Source organism: Mchenga conophoros, linkage group LG13 (genome assembly GCF_057382185.1).
Source record: "Mchenga conophoros isolate Kocher_MC1m ecotype Shallow Benthic linkage group LG13, M_conophoros_male_GT1.1, whole genome shotgun sequence".
NCBI lineage: Eukaryota > Metazoa > Chordata > Actinopteri > Cichliformes > Cichlidae > Mchenga > Mchenga conophoros.
Genome location: NC_140538.1, coordinates 14,414,152 through 14,433,913, shown reverse-complemented (window position 1 = coordinate 14,433,913; position 19,762 = coordinate 14,414,152). Strand labels below are relative to the sequence as shown.

General features: G+C 38.5%; 1 protein-coding gene across 2 annotated transcripts in view; it reads left to right on the top strand.

Moving 5' to 3' along the window:
* The window catches only part of LOC146560975 (VPS10 domain-containing receptor SorCS3-like), a 52,218-nt gene that overhangs the window by 21,625 nt on the left and 10,831 nt on the right, over positions 1 to 19,762 (top strand). For both annotated transcript variants that reach the window (XM_085296624.1, XM_085296622.1), the window contains exons 3-21: positions 4,393 to 4,492; positions 4,652 to 4,810; positions 4,934 to 5,007; positions 5,836 to 5,900; positions 6,531 to 6,649; positions 9,531 to 9,620; positions 9,879 to 10,058; positions 10,542 to 10,688; positions 11,579 to 11,681; positions 13,193 to 13,269; positions 13,365 to 13,456; positions 14,242 to 14,349; positions 14,595 to 14,712; positions 14,834 to 14,967; positions 15,556 to 15,669; positions 16,253 to 16,424; positions 18,571 to 18,757; positions 19,023 to 19,156; positions 19,526 to 19,649. In XM_085296624.1, the coding sequence (XP_085152750.1) occupies positions 4,393 to 4,492; positions 4,652 to 4,810; positions 4,934 to 5,007; positions 5,836 to 5,900; positions 6,531 to 6,649; positions 9,531 to 9,620; positions 9,879 to 10,058; positions 10,542 to 10,688; positions 11,579 to 11,681; positions 13,193 to 13,269; positions 13,365 to 13,456; positions 14,242 to 14,349; positions 14,595 to 14,712; positions 14,834 to 14,967; positions 15,556 to 15,669; positions 16,253 to 16,424; positions 18,571 to 18,757; positions 19,023 to 19,156; positions 19,526 to 19,649 (2,297 nt within the window). The remainder of the gene's footprint in view (positions 1 to 4,392; positions 4,493 to 4,651; positions 4,811 to 4,933; positions 5,008 to 5,835; positions 5,901 to 6,530; positions 6,650 to 9,530; positions 9,621 to 9,878; positions 10,059 to 10,541; positions 10,689 to 11,578; positions 11,682 to 13,192; positions 13,270 to 13,364; positions 13,457 to 14,241; positions 14,350 to 14,594; positions 14,713 to 14,833; positions 14,968 to 15,555; positions 15,670 to 16,252; positions 16,425 to 18,570; positions 18,758 to 19,022; positions 19,157 to 19,525; positions 19,650 to 19,762) is intronic.

Here is a 19,762-nt window from a genome sequence, read left to right as displayed (position 1 = left end):
GCTAGCAGTCTTGAGTCACACCTCATTTCTTTCTATTTTGCTAGGAAAATGGAAAAATAGGTTCAGCGGTTTATTGAAATGTGCACATGCATATATAGAAATTCAGTATTAGGAAGAAGCAGAGTTTGCACCAATCTACAAAGTTTGTAAAAGTTCATATTTCAGTATGACTATCTTCATTCTTCAACACACATTTTCAAAAAAAAATCCCTTAGGCGAGTTTTCTTGTTATTTCTTCAAGTATTCCTCAGGAATAGTTTTCCAGACTTTCTGAAAGTCATTCAAAGCTCTTCTTTGAATGTTGCCTGAAGTTTGCTCTTTAACCCACACTGCTTGAACAATGTTGAGGTCCGCTATCTCGGTAAGATAATCCATAACTGATAGTGTTCCATTGTGTGTTCTTCTATCCAGGTATGCCTTTACTGCATTGGCAGTGTGTTTGTTTGCCAGCAATACTATATAGAATACTATATGTTAATTATAACATTAATTTTGAACAGATCTTGAACAAACAGTGGCTGAAATGCAGACCTAAACCGTGACAGTGTCCACCATGTTTAAAGACTACTATAAAACACTCATATTAGTACCTCTTCATGTCCTGTGTCAGGTCTTTGTTGGATTTTTGCTTTTAGATACTCTTTCTCTGCTGTAGATAGTTTTGTAGACCTGGCACTTTTCCTTTGTCCTCCATTTCTCCAGTTTCCTCAATTTTCTTGAGGAAACACTGCACAGCATGTCAAGATTTTCAGCTAAGAGCTCTTTGCAAATCACCTTGTTGGTGCAAAAATACTATTTAACGCCAGTCAAACTGTGTTATCTTTGCCATTGTTTGTAGATTCAGCTAAAGAAATGGGAACAAATCATGTGTTTATGGAACAGGCTGCTTGTAACAAAGTGCCTAAAGATACAATTTAAAACAGTTTTTTCTGCGAAGCTGTCTGATGCAACACCTTTTTTTTATTTGAATGATTGATAGATCAGTATTAAGAGGCTTAACAAACAAAAACAAAACAAAAGCTACACTGTAAACTGTCAGTTACAAAGACGAGAATCAGTGAAAAAGCAGCCAATGTCCAGTTTAAATTAACTTTAAAATAAATTCAGAAAGCTTTGAGAACTATTGCTCAAGAACACTTTAACAAATACAAGAAAGTCTGGGTAAAAATGTAAAGGAATTAGGCTGTGCTAAAGTCTTTTGCACAATATTGTACGTTATGTGTATTCCTGAGGCCAAACAACTTTGTTCAAGAAATGTCCTATAAGGTATGGGTATTTCTTTTAAATATTTGCACAACTAGCTTTTAAAAAATATGTTGCAGTGACTTTAGTTAGCAATCTTGTGTTTCTTTACTATAGCAATATTTCCTAGTAATCTATAATCTTAATCCTTTTTAGATGTAACATGTCTGTAATTTAGTCCACAGCAAAATATCTACCTCATACAGAAGTGCCATGGCATAATAATCGAATGCATGGAGACATCACAGTGATGTCTGTCTTTTTTCTGTGCACCTGTGTTTTGCCTCTTTATGTTTCGTTGCTTTTTGCATGCAAACTCAGGTATCAATTCTGCCACACAGCATGGACGCCCACTCATACAAAATGCAAGCTCAAATGTAGTTATTTGGCAGTCTATAGTAACATTAATTTTGTAGCTGGCTAGCAGACATGTTATTCAATTCAAGCAAATCAACAGTTTACATGCCGTGTTTTGGGTAAATGTCTAAGTCACATAAAGCTCCCCTGACAATACAAATCCTATGTGAATAGTGTTGTCTGCTCTTTCCTTTGGCTTTATTGGAACCAGTAGCTGATCAATAGAATCAGCAGTGTGATGTCATACACTAGCCTTGCTTTCACTTTATTGGCAAACTAATCATTGAGCCAAATGTATTAATTTGCTTCGACAGTGGCTTCACCTTCACTAGCTGATGTCATCCTTCACTGCACCTTTTTTGTATTTCAGCTGTTCCTTCTTGTTTTTACAGCTTTCATGCAGCATGCATTTGTATTGCCTACTAATAGCATGTTTGTCAGCACTGATAATACATATCCTGTCTCTTGCATACTTGTTTCTGTGCATGTGAGTCCTCAAGCTACACGATTGTTGCTAAATTACATATCATTCTTCATATAACTACACTGCATGCACAATCACTTGGCAGGTTAGTATTCATCATATAATAATTTCTATGCACACTATTCAACTCCAAAACATATAAGCCTAAAAGCTTGTTGCTGTTTATAATTTTCAGGTGATGTTTCTGTAATATGAGAGGGAGCAGGCTAAATTGATTCACACTGTTTATTAAGGTGTTCATAATTACTGGACAAATTAATTATCTCAGGTAGCCCATGACGAGATTTAAATAACAGGGAAATATCAAAAACCATGCAGTGACTTTTAGATGTTTGCAAAACCTCTTTGAGTGACTAACAAATAATGAAGTGTTTTGTTAAAAATGGCACAAATTAAATGCAGAAGAATGTGGGTAACCCCTCCAGTTCTGGCTGAACAAGAACAAGATGAAATGACAGTGACTGTTTTTGGAGCAGACGGATGTGTCCGTGGCTGGATTACTAAACACAAAGTGCACCGGGCGGAGGTGGAGGTGGAAAAGGGGTCCTGGTAAGAGCTGCTATAATTAAGGATGAGCTATTTGGACCTTTTAGGGTTGAAGGTGGAGTGAAAATTCCAAAGTTACAAGGAAGCTTTTCTAAGATTCTTTCTTCACATTGTGATACGGGAAGAAGTTGGCAGTATTTAAGAAGGAAAATCAGGAAAATCCTCTATCACATGCATACAAATGCTTCAACTGCTAGCCAGGGAGGCCTCAAAAATGACTTGGCTGTCTTCTTCACCTGTCCTAAATGCTGTTAAAAACCTTTGATAAGTTTTGATGCTTAAACAAAAGTTGATCTTAACAAAGGGCCAAAGAAAAAACAGACTTTTCCTGCCTTAATTCTACTGGAAACACTCCTCAGAGATTGTGGTCCATACTGACATGATAAGCTCACACATTTGATGCAGATTTCTGCCACATCCCAAAGGTGCTGTACTGGATTAAGATCTGGAGACTATGGAAGCCATTTTTTTATGTTCAGGAAACCAGTTTGAAATAATTTGAGTTCTGCCACTCTGCTGGTCAGCGACAATACTCAGGTAGACTGTGGTGTTTAAATGATTGCCAATTGGTACTAGGGGGCCCAAAGTGTGCCAAGAAAGTATCCCTGACACCATTACACCATCAGAAGCTTGAAGCATTGATACAAGGTAGGATGAATCCATGCTTTCATGTTGTTTACCCCAAATTCTGACCATACCATGGGAATACCCAAGTACTCTCAATTTTTTAAATATTCAGACCAGCCCGTCTGGCACCAACAGCCATGCTCCATTCAAAGTTACTTAAATCAAATTTCTCCCCAATTCTGATGCTCAGTGTGAACATCTCTTCACACCTAAATGCACTGACTTGATCGGCTGATTAGATATTTGCTTTAACGAGCAGCTGAACAGGTGTAACTAATGAAGTGGCAAGTGAGCGCAATTGTAGAGTAATTAAAACGTAGCTTCCCCCTTGGAACACAAGTGATGAGTTGCCAAGTTATCTGCAATTTAGACTCCACAGTCTGGAGAGCAAATTAAAGTTTTGGAAATATTTATATAAATACTGAAATTGTATTTTCAAAAATAATAGGCAGATGTTGCAGCTAGTTAGAGCAAATTAAATTAAAGCTGACTTCAAAGCTTTAACTTTTATTAATATTTATTTATATGCATGTACACTGCTGTGCAAATTTGTATGTGACTCAGCATCTTGCTTTCAAAGCTGGGTTTTGCTACTTACCACTCAAAATACTTGGCGTGGCTGCCTGAAGCCTAAGATACAAACAAACAAAATAGACGCCCGCTCACTACTTGCTAAAAGCACCGTGGGGTTACTTTTAGCAGTGATTAATTTTGTCTTTTTATCCAGCATATTTCTGTAAAAATTAGCTCTACAGTTACTACTTGAAAGCCCTGCTTTTCAGCCAAACACCACCCTCTGATTACATTACACATTTAGTCCTTTTATAATCTGAGCTGCAATGAATGGCAGTTTTTAGTGTAGCAGTGTTTTTTAACGCAGCACTTTGCAGGAGCAACAAAACCTACATTAGCATGAATGTAGACTGTGCAAGTAGATTTTCATCCCTTAAAGCAAAAGGCTGCCCGAATGGTAGAAAATCAATCGAAAAAAGTATGGTATACTCTGGAGTCTTCTAAAGAATAAGTGATTTGCAGTTAATGGGCTAAAACATCCCAACACTCTGCTATGGGGCTTTCAAATTTGTCTCTAATTGATTTTTTTCATCAGACATGAAATGTTTTTTGTTTGTGTCCAGATCCACTGATTATGGGAGCACCTACACCAAACTCAACGACAAAGTGGGTTCAAGGACAGTTTTAAGTTACCTCTACGTCTGCCCTACCAACAAACAGAAGGTTAGCATTTACCTGTTGCTTATTACATCTTCCTGGCGTGAAATTTATTATTATTTTTTTTTAAATGTTGTTCTCTCTCTCTCTCTCTCTCACCTACACATACATGTATATGTGTGTGTGTGTGTATAAATACACATCATCTGGCCCTTTGTACTTTAGATAATGGTGCTTAGTGACCCAGAAGTAGAGAGCGCTGTTCTCATCAGTTCAGATGAAGGGGCGAGCTTTGAAAAGCATCCCATTAACTTCAACATCCTGAGCCTGCTCTTCCATCCCGCGCAGGAGAACTGGATACTCGCCTATAGTCATGACAGCAAGGTATCTTCTGAGTGAATCCACAATGAAACTTAAAGTGGGAATAAAATAATGTTCGATGCTCAGTAACATCTTATTCCTGAAAATTTTACGCGTGATGAAGATCAGCCTGTTTTTGTCTTGCAGCTGTACAGTTCGATGGACTTTGGGAGAAAATGGCAGCTTGTTCATGACAACGTGATGCCAGGCAGATTCTACTGGTATGATTATGTCGACCCCCGTATTTCTTTTTAACTCCTTCTGTACAGTGATTGCAATTTGCATCATCAGAGTGTTCACGACTCTATAGTCTTAGAGGGATCCTGTGACCTCTAGTCAAAAGCAGATCTCACACACAGCAGTCGAGCTCGAAACTGATTATATCCACGTCACGTAGACCTGAAGGAATATGTTTCTTTGTCCATAGCACAAACATGACATGCTGTTTTTGTTGTCGCTGTCATTTAGTAATCTTGACTGTGCGGGCACAAGGCAGTGAATATTGATGTGAGGCCGTTTATCCCTGTTTGTCATAGTATGTGTCAAACCCAGTGGGTTTTTTGCTGGGAAAGAAAGGACATTGGTTGGAGGACATCCTCTCCACATGCATGAACAGTTAGATGTTTGATAAATAAGAAGAGCGCAGCGGGTGAAGCAGCACTCGAAACACTGCATTATTTGTCCACTTGAATACTATTTCTTCATGCACATTATGCCAAATAGTTATTTTTCAAAATAAGGCCGGAGCCTCCTACAATTTTGTAAAAACACACATTTGCCATGGTATGTGTTTATGGGAATGGGGGATGTTTTGCCAAGCCCCCCGCCATGCCATACTACTCTTCTTTTGCCGTTTCCTTTGTTGTTGGTGAATTGAGATTAATTGCCGCTGGTGGCACAGATCGTACATTGACCGATCTACAGGAAATAAAAACATATTGTTATGGGTTTCACAGAATAGTGATGTCCATCTGAGCATTTTTTTCCTTTTCTTGCCCACCAACCTTTTTCCGCTCCTCTTTATTTTCTCCTCCTCTTCTTCTTTCAAGGGCGGTAATGGGGCTAGACAGAGAATCAGATGTGGTCCACATTGAGACGCGCATCGGAAAAGGCCGTGAGTACTGCACTCCAGTTTGCTGCAGTAGCAAGACCCACAGGACCCCTTGCCTCTCATTTAGAGCGAGGTCACGGGCAAGATGAGACCTGTTCTTCTGTTCAGATTGGTCCCTGAAGTCTAGTAAAGCAGAATAGGTGTCTCCTGACAAAAACGGAGAATTTTAGTGGGCTGATGGATGTTTCTTCTCGTTAATCTCCCCCCTGAGTTTCATAGACAAACCTCAGCTTCCCCTTTCTAAACAGCATGGTCTATTCTGTCAAACCAATTAAAGGAATCTCCTGCATTAGAAATGATGCTCATATTCCTCCTGTGGTGAGAAAATGTGTATCAGAATTACCATACAACCTCTCCTTGTCTGGCACAATAACATCTTGAAATTTACTTTGTCGTGTAACGCTGCCAGAGCTTTGACTCTAATAGTCTTGAATCTAATTTGGATTTTAAAAGTATTTGGTGACTAGTGTCAGTGTTTGACTGTTACACAAGCTGAAAATTGTTCCAGAGCGATGAACTTGGAGTGGATTTTGGATTTACATACTGTATAGCAGCTCCACTGCATACAAAGTACTGTTTGAAGATAAATGGTTGTAATCAACTTCTGATTGATTTCCTTTTGTCTCTTTCCAGGTGCTCAGTATGTGAAGTGCAGAGCCCAGCGATGCACAGAAGGCAACAGACAGTACCTCTTCCCTGGACACGTAGACACCAACTCACTCGTCGTACAGGATGAATACGTTTTCACACAGGTTTGCATAGTAATAGATTACTTTCATCGATTAAACTAAGCCAGTCGTCGGCATCTTTTCATGCAAAGGTTGCTGTCTATGTGATTTTTGATTTTCTTTTTCTTTTTTTCATTGTCGTTTGTTTTTATTTTGCTCTCATGTGCACCCAATTCATCCTTTTCCATCAAAACCCATGTAATAGCTTTCTCCAACACACCTGTTCCCCACTGGCCCGATGTGTGTTTTGATTATGTTTTGTCTCGTTCATGTCAAGGCACGCTCAGTCTTTGAGTTTCCACACAGACATACTCCATGCCTGAAAAAGGAACTGTGAATAGACAGGTTGGTGTCCGTATTATCATTCACTCTGACTTTGACTCCAATTAGACATCCACAGTCAGGGTCATTATTAGAAAATTTAATTTTCAAATGCCCTCCACTGTCATTGATTTCCATCCACAGCTATGCAATTTTCTCTTGCTGGTCAGGCTTGATGCATTTTGGTCATCCTTGACTGTACTAACTAAATTTGGGGAAAATAAAAAAATCAAATTATACTACTTTTCTGTGGCTGCTTTCATTTTAAATAAACACCCCTAAATATTTTCTGTTCATTTTAATTTATTTATTCACAGATTTAATCTTTTGATATGATATGATGTTGCAGCAGCAATGCTAGCAGTGACCTAGTTTCACTTTCAACACATTTAATCCACTGACTTGATTGGAATGGCTACAGTGTAAGAATGAAACTGTATGAAAAAAAAAATCACAGTGTGATTCAGAAATGGTGATTCAATAAAAAGCCCAAATTGCATTTAGCTGAGATGAGATTGACCGTCAAGGCTGAGGCAGACACGAGGAAGATGCTGGTGAAAATAACTGGACATACAGGGAGTGTCTACACGGAGATCTGGTGGCACAGATGACTTTCTTGTGACTTTCATTGCTTGGGGCAGTTGGATTTAACTTGACAAAGAGTAATGAGGTTATCGATTGGGCTACAACGAAATAAGCAGTCTTCAACACCTCCAAAGTCTCTTGGGAGGGAAGGAACAGCCAAGTGCAACATCCTCAAAAATGTGGCCTGGGAAAATGCAGCTCATTGATTTTCGATAGATTATTCCATTAGGGTCCTAATGTAGTGTGTTGGGGGACAAACACCATCCTTCTAGTTGATTAGAAAATAAGCAATCAAGTAGTGTTGCCCTGCCTGTAAGTGGAAGGGAAAGTGGTAGTGCATTAAGATCTCCAAGAAACACTGTAGATAAAGCCAGCACAATTTTCAGTGCCTCTTAGCTTTAGACTAATTGAGATAATGACAGTAATTTCTGTTGTGCTTAATTTTTGTCTGCTTTCAACACTCTGGAAAGCAGTGTTCATATACCACCTTCGATAGAAGTCTAGGCATCCCCTCTTTTCACAACAGAGCGGGGTGCTGTCCAACTCTCATGCATTGCTGTACAAAATATTAGGTACTATAATTTGTTTGATATCTGTGTGTCGTATAGTACAGTCAAGGAGGCTTTTGATTGGCTCCAGATTCAATTTGTAGCATTATGGCAAACTTAAACATATAATCAGAGAGAGGTTGAATTTAAAATTCGATACCCAGAAAAATATTTTTATTATATATTTATATTTTTTACATATGCAGATGTTACTATTTTTATTTTTAAAAATAGTGCTTTATGCAGATGTATTCAGCTTCAAACCTGTTTATTTTACGTCTTTCAGGTGATTTAGAATCATGTTTTTATTGTCAGTCAGAGCTAGACTGCTACTCTTTCTATCTGTTTCCCAGCTTCAGTCTGGGACTTTTACAGAAACACAAGTTTTTCAGACACAAATAATTGCTATCCTGTTACAGATAGGCAGAACTGATGAGGTTTGCTAAAGATAAGGTTTTAAGCATTGTTTTACTGTTGACCATAGCTGCTAGCTGCTAGCTTATTGATGTGGGTAACTAGTGTTAGCTAAACAGCTGACGTTAAGATCTGTTAACAAGTTCAAATTTATGATAACTGTTCAATAATAAAGTGCTGTTGGAACAGGAGCTTCACTGACCTCCTGAAGAGTGGGACATCAGTCTTTCAGATGCTTTCCCAAGTTTGTTATGCTATTCATGTGTTTAGCTGCTAGTGAGGGGAGGGGCTGTGTGAAGCTCTATGTCACCTGAAGGAGGCATAGGTGACACTATTGATATCAATACTGCATTAAAGGAGTATGTAACCTGATAGTAATTATTAGTATCAATTAGCATGCACGTGCTATTTTTTTGACAACCCTGCTGAGTACATATGCTGCCTACTGAAAAAACAGCAAAAAAAAAAACAAGTAAGTGTACCATTGCATTTTTTCACAATTTCCACTAGGAGATGGTTTGGTCCAGGATTATACAAAGAGATATAATCCCCAATGAAAGAGAATCCATAGGAGCAATGTTTGACATGTTCGGCAACATGCTTTGAATAACCTTGTACCTTGAAAAAGTGTTTGCAAGCCTAGGAGAGTGCTGTTTTAAAAGAAAACGATGGCCACAGTAAAGGGATTTTTTTCCTTTTTTTTTTACGGCATTTTAGCTACTGATGAAAACGACTTTCACTTTACTTTCTGCACCTTTTTCACTGTACTGTATGTCTTGTAAACACCTCCCATCTCAGTTTGGTTTTCATTTGTCTGATGGTCTACATAGGCTTTTCTATGTAGGAGAAAATCATACCAACAGCAACGGCTATAATGGGAATGTGCAAATAAATTCCACTGAACTAAATTTCTTTTCTTTTTGTATTACTGTGAAAAAGTAACTTTCAAATATGATGTATCTTCTTGACACAGGGGTATATACAGTGCATGTGATCTGATTACAGAGTGACAAAGCTTTTCTGCCTTCATTGCAAAGGTAACCAAGTCAGGACGAGCCAGCTACTTTGTCTCCTACATGAGAGAATCATTCAAGCGGATGAAATTACCTAAATATTGTCTGCCAAAGGTGAGCAACAGAAATAACAACTCCTAAAAGTGTCTGATATTTAGGAAAAAGAAAAGATATTGTTATTGTTTCAAATCACCTTTATTGCTTTTTGTTTTAAGAGTTAGGTCACATGACTTTTATGAAGAAATGTCACATTTAAGCCTTTTAATGCCATCTCTTCTGAGACTATTTTGTGTTTGTTTGCCTGCATCTGTCATTCTCACCCATTCTGTCTTTCCATCTGTCCATTTTTCTCTCGCACACATCCTACTACAGGACATGCATATTATCAGCACAGATGAGAAGCAGGTATTTGCTGCTGTCCAAGAGTGGAATCAGAACAACACTTACAGCCTGTATATCTCAGACTCTCCCGGGGTCTACTTTATCCTTTCATTAGAGAACCTGAGAACCAGCAGAGGACCTGCGGGTAATCTACTAGTGGACTTTTATAAGGTGTGTAGTTAGCCTTGTTTATGGACTGATGTTGGCACTCCACCACTTACTCCCTTTCCTGTTACTGTGCTGGAGAACTGTTAATTTATGAAGCTGTCGTTATATAGTAGGTTTTAATCCATTAACATTAATCCTAATAATACATTTTTATAATGAAAAATCAGAATTTTGTTGGCAGTATATTTTGTCTGAACAGCTACTAAAATATGGTGCATCATTACACAGTAAACTATTTAAAGCTGTTTTGAATTATTAACAATAAAACTTTACATATTTTGCTCATGATGCTGTACTTTTAAAGAACATTTTTCAAAACATGAAATATCCTTTCATAGAGTTTTTTTTTTTTACAGTGCCATGTATTTTCAGCCTGCTTCCACTGAGGCTCAAAAGACGAGTCAATAATTATAGATTGATTTTCTAAACTAGAAGTGAAAAGGGCTTTGACAGTAATGAATGCATTTTTGTTGTTTTCCTTCTTAGGTTGAGGGGATAAATGGCATGTATCTTGCCAACAAACTGGTGGATAATTACATAAAGACTTTCATCACATACAACAAGGGGCAAACATGGTCCTTGCTGCCAGCTCCTGCCACTGATGTGGCTGGAAATAACCTTCACTGCATTCTGGTGAGCTTGAGCCTTTGGGCAGGAGTGAATGAATGCTCTTATTCATGCAAAATTAAGCCTATGACATGAAACATTCCTCAAATGTTTCAGCCTCATCAGCTGTGTTTTGGATGTTCTTGGAGACGAAGCCATTTTTGCACCAGGCCAGGTGCCAGCCTCAGCATCGACTTGTCTTTTTAGTCCCCTAAATGACTGAAAAGATGCTTTGTTGGAATATTCTTATTATCAGTTTAAGTCACAGAGTGTCATTGCATTACATTTTAGGGGTCTAGACTTTCCATTAACCTCTGAAACTGTAGTCAAACAGGACTAATGAAAGTTAGATTGCACTGAATTACATTATGTGGCTGTGGTGTTTTTCAGCAGGTATGATGTTCACCTAATCCAGTCAATATGTTCTTCAGAGACCATTTAAAATCATGTACATTCCTCAATTAATAGCAGGCTATAGTCTTTCTGTGTGTCTTACAAATGACCACTATGCTCTCTTCTGTTTCCTGACCCCCTCCTCCAACTTCAGCCGTATGAAAAGCCTTATTGATGTTTTTCGGTACGCTTTATTCAGGGAGATGAGTGAAATGATTTGAATCAATTTTGCCATTTTTATCAGTGCATCTTGGGGAATTTTAATTACATGCCTTGTTTGCTTTAGAATGAAACAATTCAAATGCCCTCTGTGTCCCCTCAGCCATTTCTTTTTTTTTTCTCCTAGCAGAGGAGATGAGAGGAACAAAGTATCTTTGTTTTATAAATGGTGTCTGAAAATGTTAACACTTTTCGCTCAACGGGAAGAATAGTTTGAAAGCCGAACTAATTATAATTGCTGCTGTTAAGATCTGAGATATATATTGTTTCAACTTGTGCTGTATTTGAATCCGTTTTGTTGACAGCCATTTTGCTCACTGCATCTTCAACTGGAGATGTCAGAGAATCCTTACACATCCGGACCAATCACCAGCAAAAAGTCTGTTCCAGGAATCATTGTGGCTACAGGTAGAGTTACATTAGGACATGAATTTAAGGTGCTGTGCAAAAGGCTTGAGTCTCCTCTCATTTTTTAAATAATTTGATAGAAAAATAGGAGATAGATGCACTGGAGAACTGAAACATGTGCACATTTATATGGAAATTAAATATAGAAGCACAGAGTTTGTACAGTTCATTTGAGCTTGAAAGTCAGTAGTTGATTTGAACTTCAACAAAGTCTGAGCTCTGTTAGGCAAGCTTCCTTATCATTTCCTTAAGTATTATAGAGGAATTCTTCTCCAGGTTTCTTCTTTGGACGTTGGCTGCCTTTTGTTCCATTCTCTGTCAAGATGATCCCACATGGCTTCACTAATGTTGAGGCCTAAGATTTAGGGAGGCCAATCCATGGCTGATGGTATTCCATGGTCTGTTTTTTACCCAGGTATGTTTTTTTTATATTGACAGTGTGTTTGGGATCACTGTCATGCTGAAAAATGAAGCCGTTGTTTTCCAGACACTTTGCGGATGGTGTTGCATGGTGAATTGAAATGTGTACTTTTCTGTGTTCATAATTTCATCAGTTTTGAGAAGATCCTCAATGCTGTGGTAAACCATTACAGAGTCTCCACCATGTTTTACAGATTAGTATAAGACACTCAGTGTAGTACCTCTCTCCTGACCTCCTCCATACATGTTGATAATATTGAGAATTTGAGGAGATGAGAGGAATTTGAAACAAAAACTTCATATCACTCAATTTCACTGGTAAGTGTCATTGCTATCCAGACCCATTCAGGTGTCGTGTAATTTTGACAAACCTCAGGCTTTTCTCCCTTTTTCATTTACTACTTTATACCTGTCAAAATGTGTTATCTTTGACATTTTTTGTAGATTCAACTAAAGAACTCAGAATAAATTGCATGATATTGTGACAAAATTGCTAACGATAATAGTTTAAAATTGGTTCCTTGCTTCCACTGATGTGGAGACACAACGGTGGTTCATGTTTTGGGTAAGATATTTGTTTTATTGCTGAAAATGGTCAGGCACAAAAACTGGACTGAAAAGGAGAACGATTGCAGCCAATGTCCAAAGGAAATCTATGAAATACCTTCAGACAGCCTGGAGAACTATCGCTGAAGACCCCTATAAAAATTGCAAGACAGTCCCGTATCCTCTGCAGCCAAATATAAAGCAATGAGCCATGGCTCAAGACTTTTGCACAGTATTGTAGCTATTCATTGTTTTTCAGGTAAATACATTGTAGCAGTTCAGCTAACACACAATTAATCACACAGTGCCCTCTTTATGTCATTGAAGTCAAATATGAAAACTTCTCAGGCTAAATCTGATATTTCAGGTGAGATGATTAGATCAGGCTAAATCGTAAACTGTCATTTTCCTGCAGTGGAAAATGAGAACGTACATAGCTTCTGAGTGATTTCTATCAGCTGATTGTGCACATAGGTGAGTTATGAGCTATAGTGAGTCTTTGCTATGTAAATGCTGACTGAAATTATGCATGTTTTTGGACTCAGGGAATATTGGAACACAGCTGTCCTCCGCCAACCTTGGGATGTTTATAACATCTGACGCAGGAAATAGCTGGAGACAGGTGACATCCATGACACGCTTTGCATGGTTACCTTAAAGAATGGTGCTGCCTAATAAAATGAGCAAATGTGTCTCTTTTTCAAATTTACGATTCAGATTTTTGATGAAGAGTACAACGTTTGGTTTCTTGACAATGGAGGAGCTTTGTTGGCGGTATTGCAAGCAGCGGCACCAATTCGACACTTATGGTAGGTATAAGCTTCTTCAGTAATCTCTAATCCCATAAATACTATAGATAAAAACTGTAGGTGTTGGGGTTGTAGTGGGAAATTACACGAGTGCAATTTTGTTTGGGGGGTGCTGCATATGATTATATTTAATGTTTTAAAATGCTGATGGGCCAAGTTTGCATGATTATTGTATCGGTGCTGCAGCTTCAGAACCGTCAGAGTTATTTCCAGCGGAAGAGAGTCTGTTACAGCTTTGTACTCGTAGTTGGATATGATGGTTTGAGTGCTTTTATGTAAATGAGGAGTAGAGCAGGGTGGAAATATGAGACTCAGAATGCCCTCATAAGTCCCTCATATTGTGGGAGCTCTGTAACACTATCTACTTTGATGTCCCTGCACACTACAGCCCTGTCAAATGTGATTAAGCTCCGAGAGAGGTGATTTGAAACCCCCCAAATCTATTTCTAATGTTACAACCTGAGTCATATCTCTCTTTTCTGTTGTCACCTTCAAAAATCTACCTGGGCCAAGGAACATTTGTTCTATTGTTCAGTCTGTTGTCAAGATAATTTTTCACATTGAAGAGAATTCAAGGTGCTTCATTTTTCACCCGCGGCAAAAGCTAAATGAACTCAAATATTTTATCATATTTCTTTGTTCTTGCTTTTTGTCTCTGTAACCTGTGTGCTTGTGATGTTTAATGTTACATGCACAGAGAAAACAATGATTTTATCTACTACAGCTAGATAAACAACGGTAGGTAGATATTCGTCCACTGACAGTTGTTGTCTTCCTTTACGCAGGATCAGTCTAGATGAAGGAAAGAAATGGGACCGCCACAGCTTCTCCTTGGCTCCTCTGTATGTGGATGGAGTTTTAATGGAGCCAGAGTCTGACAATCATATTATCACGTAAGGAGACACATGGGTAGCGTCCAAGAGGAATAGAACAATATCAAATCTGAAGAATTAACTCTTGTGTTGATATAAACAAGGAAAGGTTCAACTGATTAACTTAGACTTCTAATCAAGAGGAATTTTATGTTGCCTGTTAACATTAATGACAGACTTCAGATTGCAGGTGCTGAATATGATATCAGAAAACTGCGTGTCTATGTCTCAAGATAATCTTGCTTTTCTTATGCATCATCTTTCAGTTTCTTTGGGCACTTCAGCCATCGGTCAGAGTGGCAACTGATTAAGATTGACTACAAAGGCCTCTTTAGCAGGAGATGCATGGATGGAGATTATCAGACATGGTACCTGCACAACAAGGTAACAGGATTATTAATCACTTCTGATTTATTAACGATTCGAGCGCGTGTTTGCACATTTGTTTCTTTCAGACTTGTGAAAAAGAAGACAAGCTTTTTTTCTTTCCTTCTTTGCGATATAGGGAGAGCTCTGTGTGATGGGTGAGAAGCAGATCTATATGAAGCGCAGGCCAGGCAACCGTTGCATGCTGGCCCAAGACTATTCCAGGATCTATTCCTCAGAGCCATGCCCCTGCACAGCTTATGATTTCGAATGGTAATGGCTTGTATTCAGTGTTCCTAGCAGGGAATATATTGTAACTCACTTTTTTTTTTATCCCCAGTGACTCTTAATTTCTTTCATCACATGTTTACCAAACAGCCTCTCTACTTTGAACATCTAATTCAGTTGTGTGTAATTAGGGCTGTAATAAAAGAACAAAAGTATCAGTTTGCAGAACTTCATAAGGCTTAATATCCCTCTTACACGGCATATTTACAGAATAACCAATATGACTCTGTTCATCGGATATAATTATAGTTTGAAAAATATGGATCAGAGTTAAGAACTTTTCATCGCGCTGCTGTGATTTGCATAATGTCAAGTGACTTATTAGAATTCAATTAATAATGGATCGTTAAATGAATTTTAAATATCTTTTATCCATCTGTCTGAAATTCTGTTTGATCCCACATGTCTGACAATCATGTCTCTAGTTATGGTCTTAAAATATGCCATGAAGCTCCAAATGCAAAGCATTTGCCCCACTACAAAAGCGTGGATAGCTAGATTACTCTGAGTAGCAGTGTTTATCATTTCATGAAGTTTTTTTTTGCTTTGTTTTGTTTTGCTTTGCTTTGGCAGTGATTATGGATGGGAGCGCCAGGCAGATGGGAATTGCTCCCCTGCTTTTTGGTTTAATCCAAACGGTGCGGCTAAAAGCTGCAGCACCAGCCAAAGCTTCCTAAACAGCACAGGGTAAGTGGCCCCCAGTGTTCAGTCCATCACAAAACAATATCCCATTACACCTTTTTTGTCATGTTGTGTAGTACATAAACAGAAAATAATAGTTTACTTCCTATTGGTTGAGAAATAGGGCTCGGAGGGCCCAATCTGCATTATTTCCCAATTCTAAAATATATAATAATTCATAATGTATAATAATTCAAAACAGGTTTTTGGTTATGAAGCTTTTTTACATTCAGGAAACTGACAAAATTAAGTGTGCTCATAGAGGTCTGTATTTCAGCCTGCCAAATGCACAGTATGTGCTGTTGCTGGGTGCTATTTTCCTGCACTAAATTGCAGAAATAAAACTGAGGAGCATCTTCCAAGCGGAAATAAATAAAAAATAAATGTGATAGTGGTGAACAAAGAAAAAAAATCTTTTGGGAAAAACATTTTTTCCCCTCTTTTTGTAAATAGCTGTGAGCTCTATGAAAATTTACTGGCACTTAACAGTTAAGTCTTTATGTTTTTTGAAAACTGGTAAAACATGTATCTAATGCTGGGTTCTGTTATGCGATGTGACAATGCTCTTTACTTACTCTATGCTCAAAAGGTATCGGAAGGTTTTGTCCAATAATTGTAAGGAGGCAGGGAGGAATGTGTACTCGCCCAGGAGGCAGCCGTGTCATCCCAGAGCACCCCGGGGCCTCCAGCTGTCTACCAGTCAGGGAGAGCTCAGTTCCCCTGTTGGAAGCAACGTTACTTTTATGGTCTCCCTCAATGAGGTGAGTTATTACACCTAAAAGTCACTGCAGTGTAAGAAGAAGCAGATATTGCATAATGAACCAAACCCAGGCTAGTGCTCTCCTGCTTTTTTCCCCCTAATTCCTAAGCTAAATGAATGACTCATTTACTTTTCTCTTGCTGTTATATAGAAGTGAGGATGTTATGTTGAATACTTTTCCATTTGTGTGTGGTAGGAGGTGGTAGGAGCAAATTTTAAAGAAAAGATCTGCTCAAGTGCCCATTAAATCAGACATGCTATGTCCTCTTTTTCAGCTACTATATTTTGTTGTTTAAATATAATTTATGGTGACAAACTGAACCTCCTATTAAAACCTGTAAGAAACAATGTGCCTTGCTGGAGATGGACACATTTACAAAGGATGTTATTCTCAATTAATGATGGCCTACAGGCTAGCATAAATGATCTGAAATAATTAGGGACGTAAAAGATGTAAAAGAAAAATGTGAAAACTGGTTTCAGAGTTGATTGTAATAATAAAAAACTTTACTAAATGGCGCTGACAATCAAGGTCACCTTACAAAACATAATTAATAGTAAATTATGCAACAGAGAGGACAGCAAATAGAACAACTGATGTACAGTTGATTCCAGAAAGGAAACGTATATAAGCTTGTTTAAAAAGATAAACAAAGCAAAAAACGGAGGGGCTGGGAAAGCTGCATGTTACAATATCATGATGTGAAAGGCAATAGGATCTGCATCAGTTCAGATGAGTTTAAGAGATTGAAGAAGCTATTTGAGCTGATGTCGTCATCGTCTGCCAGAAAACAGCATCGGATTCCAGATGTCGTCCATCGGTCTGGCTCGCTCGGCGGGAACTGGGAGCCTACGAGGAATCATCATCCAGTTCTCCATGAGGCACGACTGAGATTCATTTTGGAGGAGAGAGAAAAAAAGAATATAATAGCCAGTGATAGAAAAGACCACATAAAAGGAAGGAAGACGGTTTCTTAATTTCTTCCGAGGTGTTCATTGTTTCATTTTCCTAACCCTAACCCAAAGAAAAGAACGTCGATTTAAGCCCCCTCCTCCACTACCCAGAATTGGATAAGCAGTTACAAAAATGGATGGAACTGGAAATGATGATGGTAGTTATCAACCTCATTTAAAAGTAATCTGAAATCTCAAATTATTCTCAGGAATATTTTGTAAGACTTCTCTTCTGGGAAATATGTATTGATTTTTTCAAAAGACAAATGCAGAAAAGAGAAAAGTGTGATATTCAAAATACTAATATATACAACGTTGATCTATTTATGACTAATATATTCACAGCAGCACATTACTGCACCAAAAACCAGATCTGAATGCAATGTGTGTACCTTGTAGGATTTACATAGATTGCCCAAAAACTTGAACGGCTTTAACTCGAAGGTTATCAAAAAAAACAACCTTTAGCCTGAAAAATGGATGTATTTATGAAATATCACCTCAAACATTGTTTTTCCTTGTTCCCTGTTCCACTCAAATTTACGTCTTTTAACATAACATAGATTTGCACCTCTTTGTAAGTTCATTAAATGTAAGAAAAAGAAACAATTTGAGGTTAGTTAAGGAAGAAGTTAGTCCTGAGATCTTATTGTTAACTAATTTAATTGGAACTAGATTCTTCTGAAATGCCTGACAGGGTGTTGCTGAATGTTTTTAAAGTGCAATTTTTCATAGCTTTGATCACCACAAATGAAGTTTATTTGATCTTTTGTTTCAGCGTGGCATCTCACTACAGATAGCTCAAAGCCTGAGTAATAAAACCAAAAGTTTGTTGTTAAAGTTTCTGTAATTTGTATGAAAAACACTTTGGTGATGGCAATGTGTCTGTTTTTGAGTGATCAGCTGGAAAAATGACACCAGATTATAAACTCCTCCATCTTACTTTGGGACTCTTTCATGACCTTTTTTGCTTCTGCGTCTCTCTTTTCACATTTCTGCTTGTTTTCTCTGCTGAATTTCTGTCTTTTTCCATTCATATTCACCTTCAAAGTTTTTATGACACAGCCTATATGACATCTCAGCTCCAGCACTTCAGCGGCAGACTGATCGTTCTTCCCTTGCATGTGGTCCAAGTGAAAGTATCCTGACCTAAGCCATGATGACAGATGCTATGTAATACCATCTGTCCACAGGGAGACTCGCTGAGGACCAGCATCCAGCTAGACTTTGGAGATGGCATCAAGATCACGTACTCTAACCTGAGCAGGGCGGATGATGGCATCAAGCACATCTATAGAACGACTGGGATTTACCGCGTGACAGCTACTGCAGAAAACAGCCAAGGATCTGACAGCAGCACACTGTTTTTACACATCACCAGTATGTGAATAAGAAACATCATTACTGATTCCTGAGGCTGTGCAGATAGCATAAACCTCTTTTCTTTCATAGATAGTCACGTTCCCGCTGAATTGCATTTCAGTCATGGTTTTACTACTTTTATGTATTTTAACCTTGGAAAATGCAAAAGCACACACCTGAAGCTAAATGTACATCAACTGCGATCACAATAATACTTTTCTTGCTGGCTGCATTCATTCGATGCATGTATGGATATATGATGGCGTATTTGTCATCGCCGCAGGTCCACTAGAGCGGGTGTATCTCTCCGCTCCCATTGTAGCCGTCAGAGGGAAGGAGGCTAATCTGACTGCAGTGGTTTGGCCGAGCCACACCAGAACATTGACCTTCTTCTGGTGGTTTGACAACAGCTCTGAGGTGAGACGCTTCTCCTCCTCCACCTCCTCCCACCATTCTTCTATACACACAAGGCATTTATCCTTTTTACTGCTGCTTTTTTCCCCATCTTCCCACTCCTCCCTTGATGTCTTTGTGCTCTTGTTTGTAATCTGAAAGTGTAAATCTACACAGATCTCCCCACAAATCATGGAAAAAGTGACAGTATGTGACTGCCCTGTGCCATTCTGGAGGATCCAGCTTGGATGGTTGATTATATTTGCCTGAGATTGATTGTGTTCAGCGCAGCATCCCCTCATTATACAGTAGATATACGTAGTGTTCTATATTCAGCCATGAGGATGCAGCTTTTTCTGTGCATTTCTCTGTGTTTTTCCTTTTGAAATCCAGCCCATTATAACCTTGGAGGGAAGCATCTCACACACATTTCAGAGCGAAGGAAAAAGCAAGGTCACGGTCCAGGTTGCTTCTGGGAGCACTGTAATGCAGGATTCAAAAGTTACAACTGTTAAAGGTGAGTGGGGGAGACAGTCTTCAAAGCACTTTAATTGGAGAGATGCCTGTTACATGAATATGCAATATGCTATCTCAGGGAAAGTGTGATGCCTCTCGGTCAGCGCTGCAAGC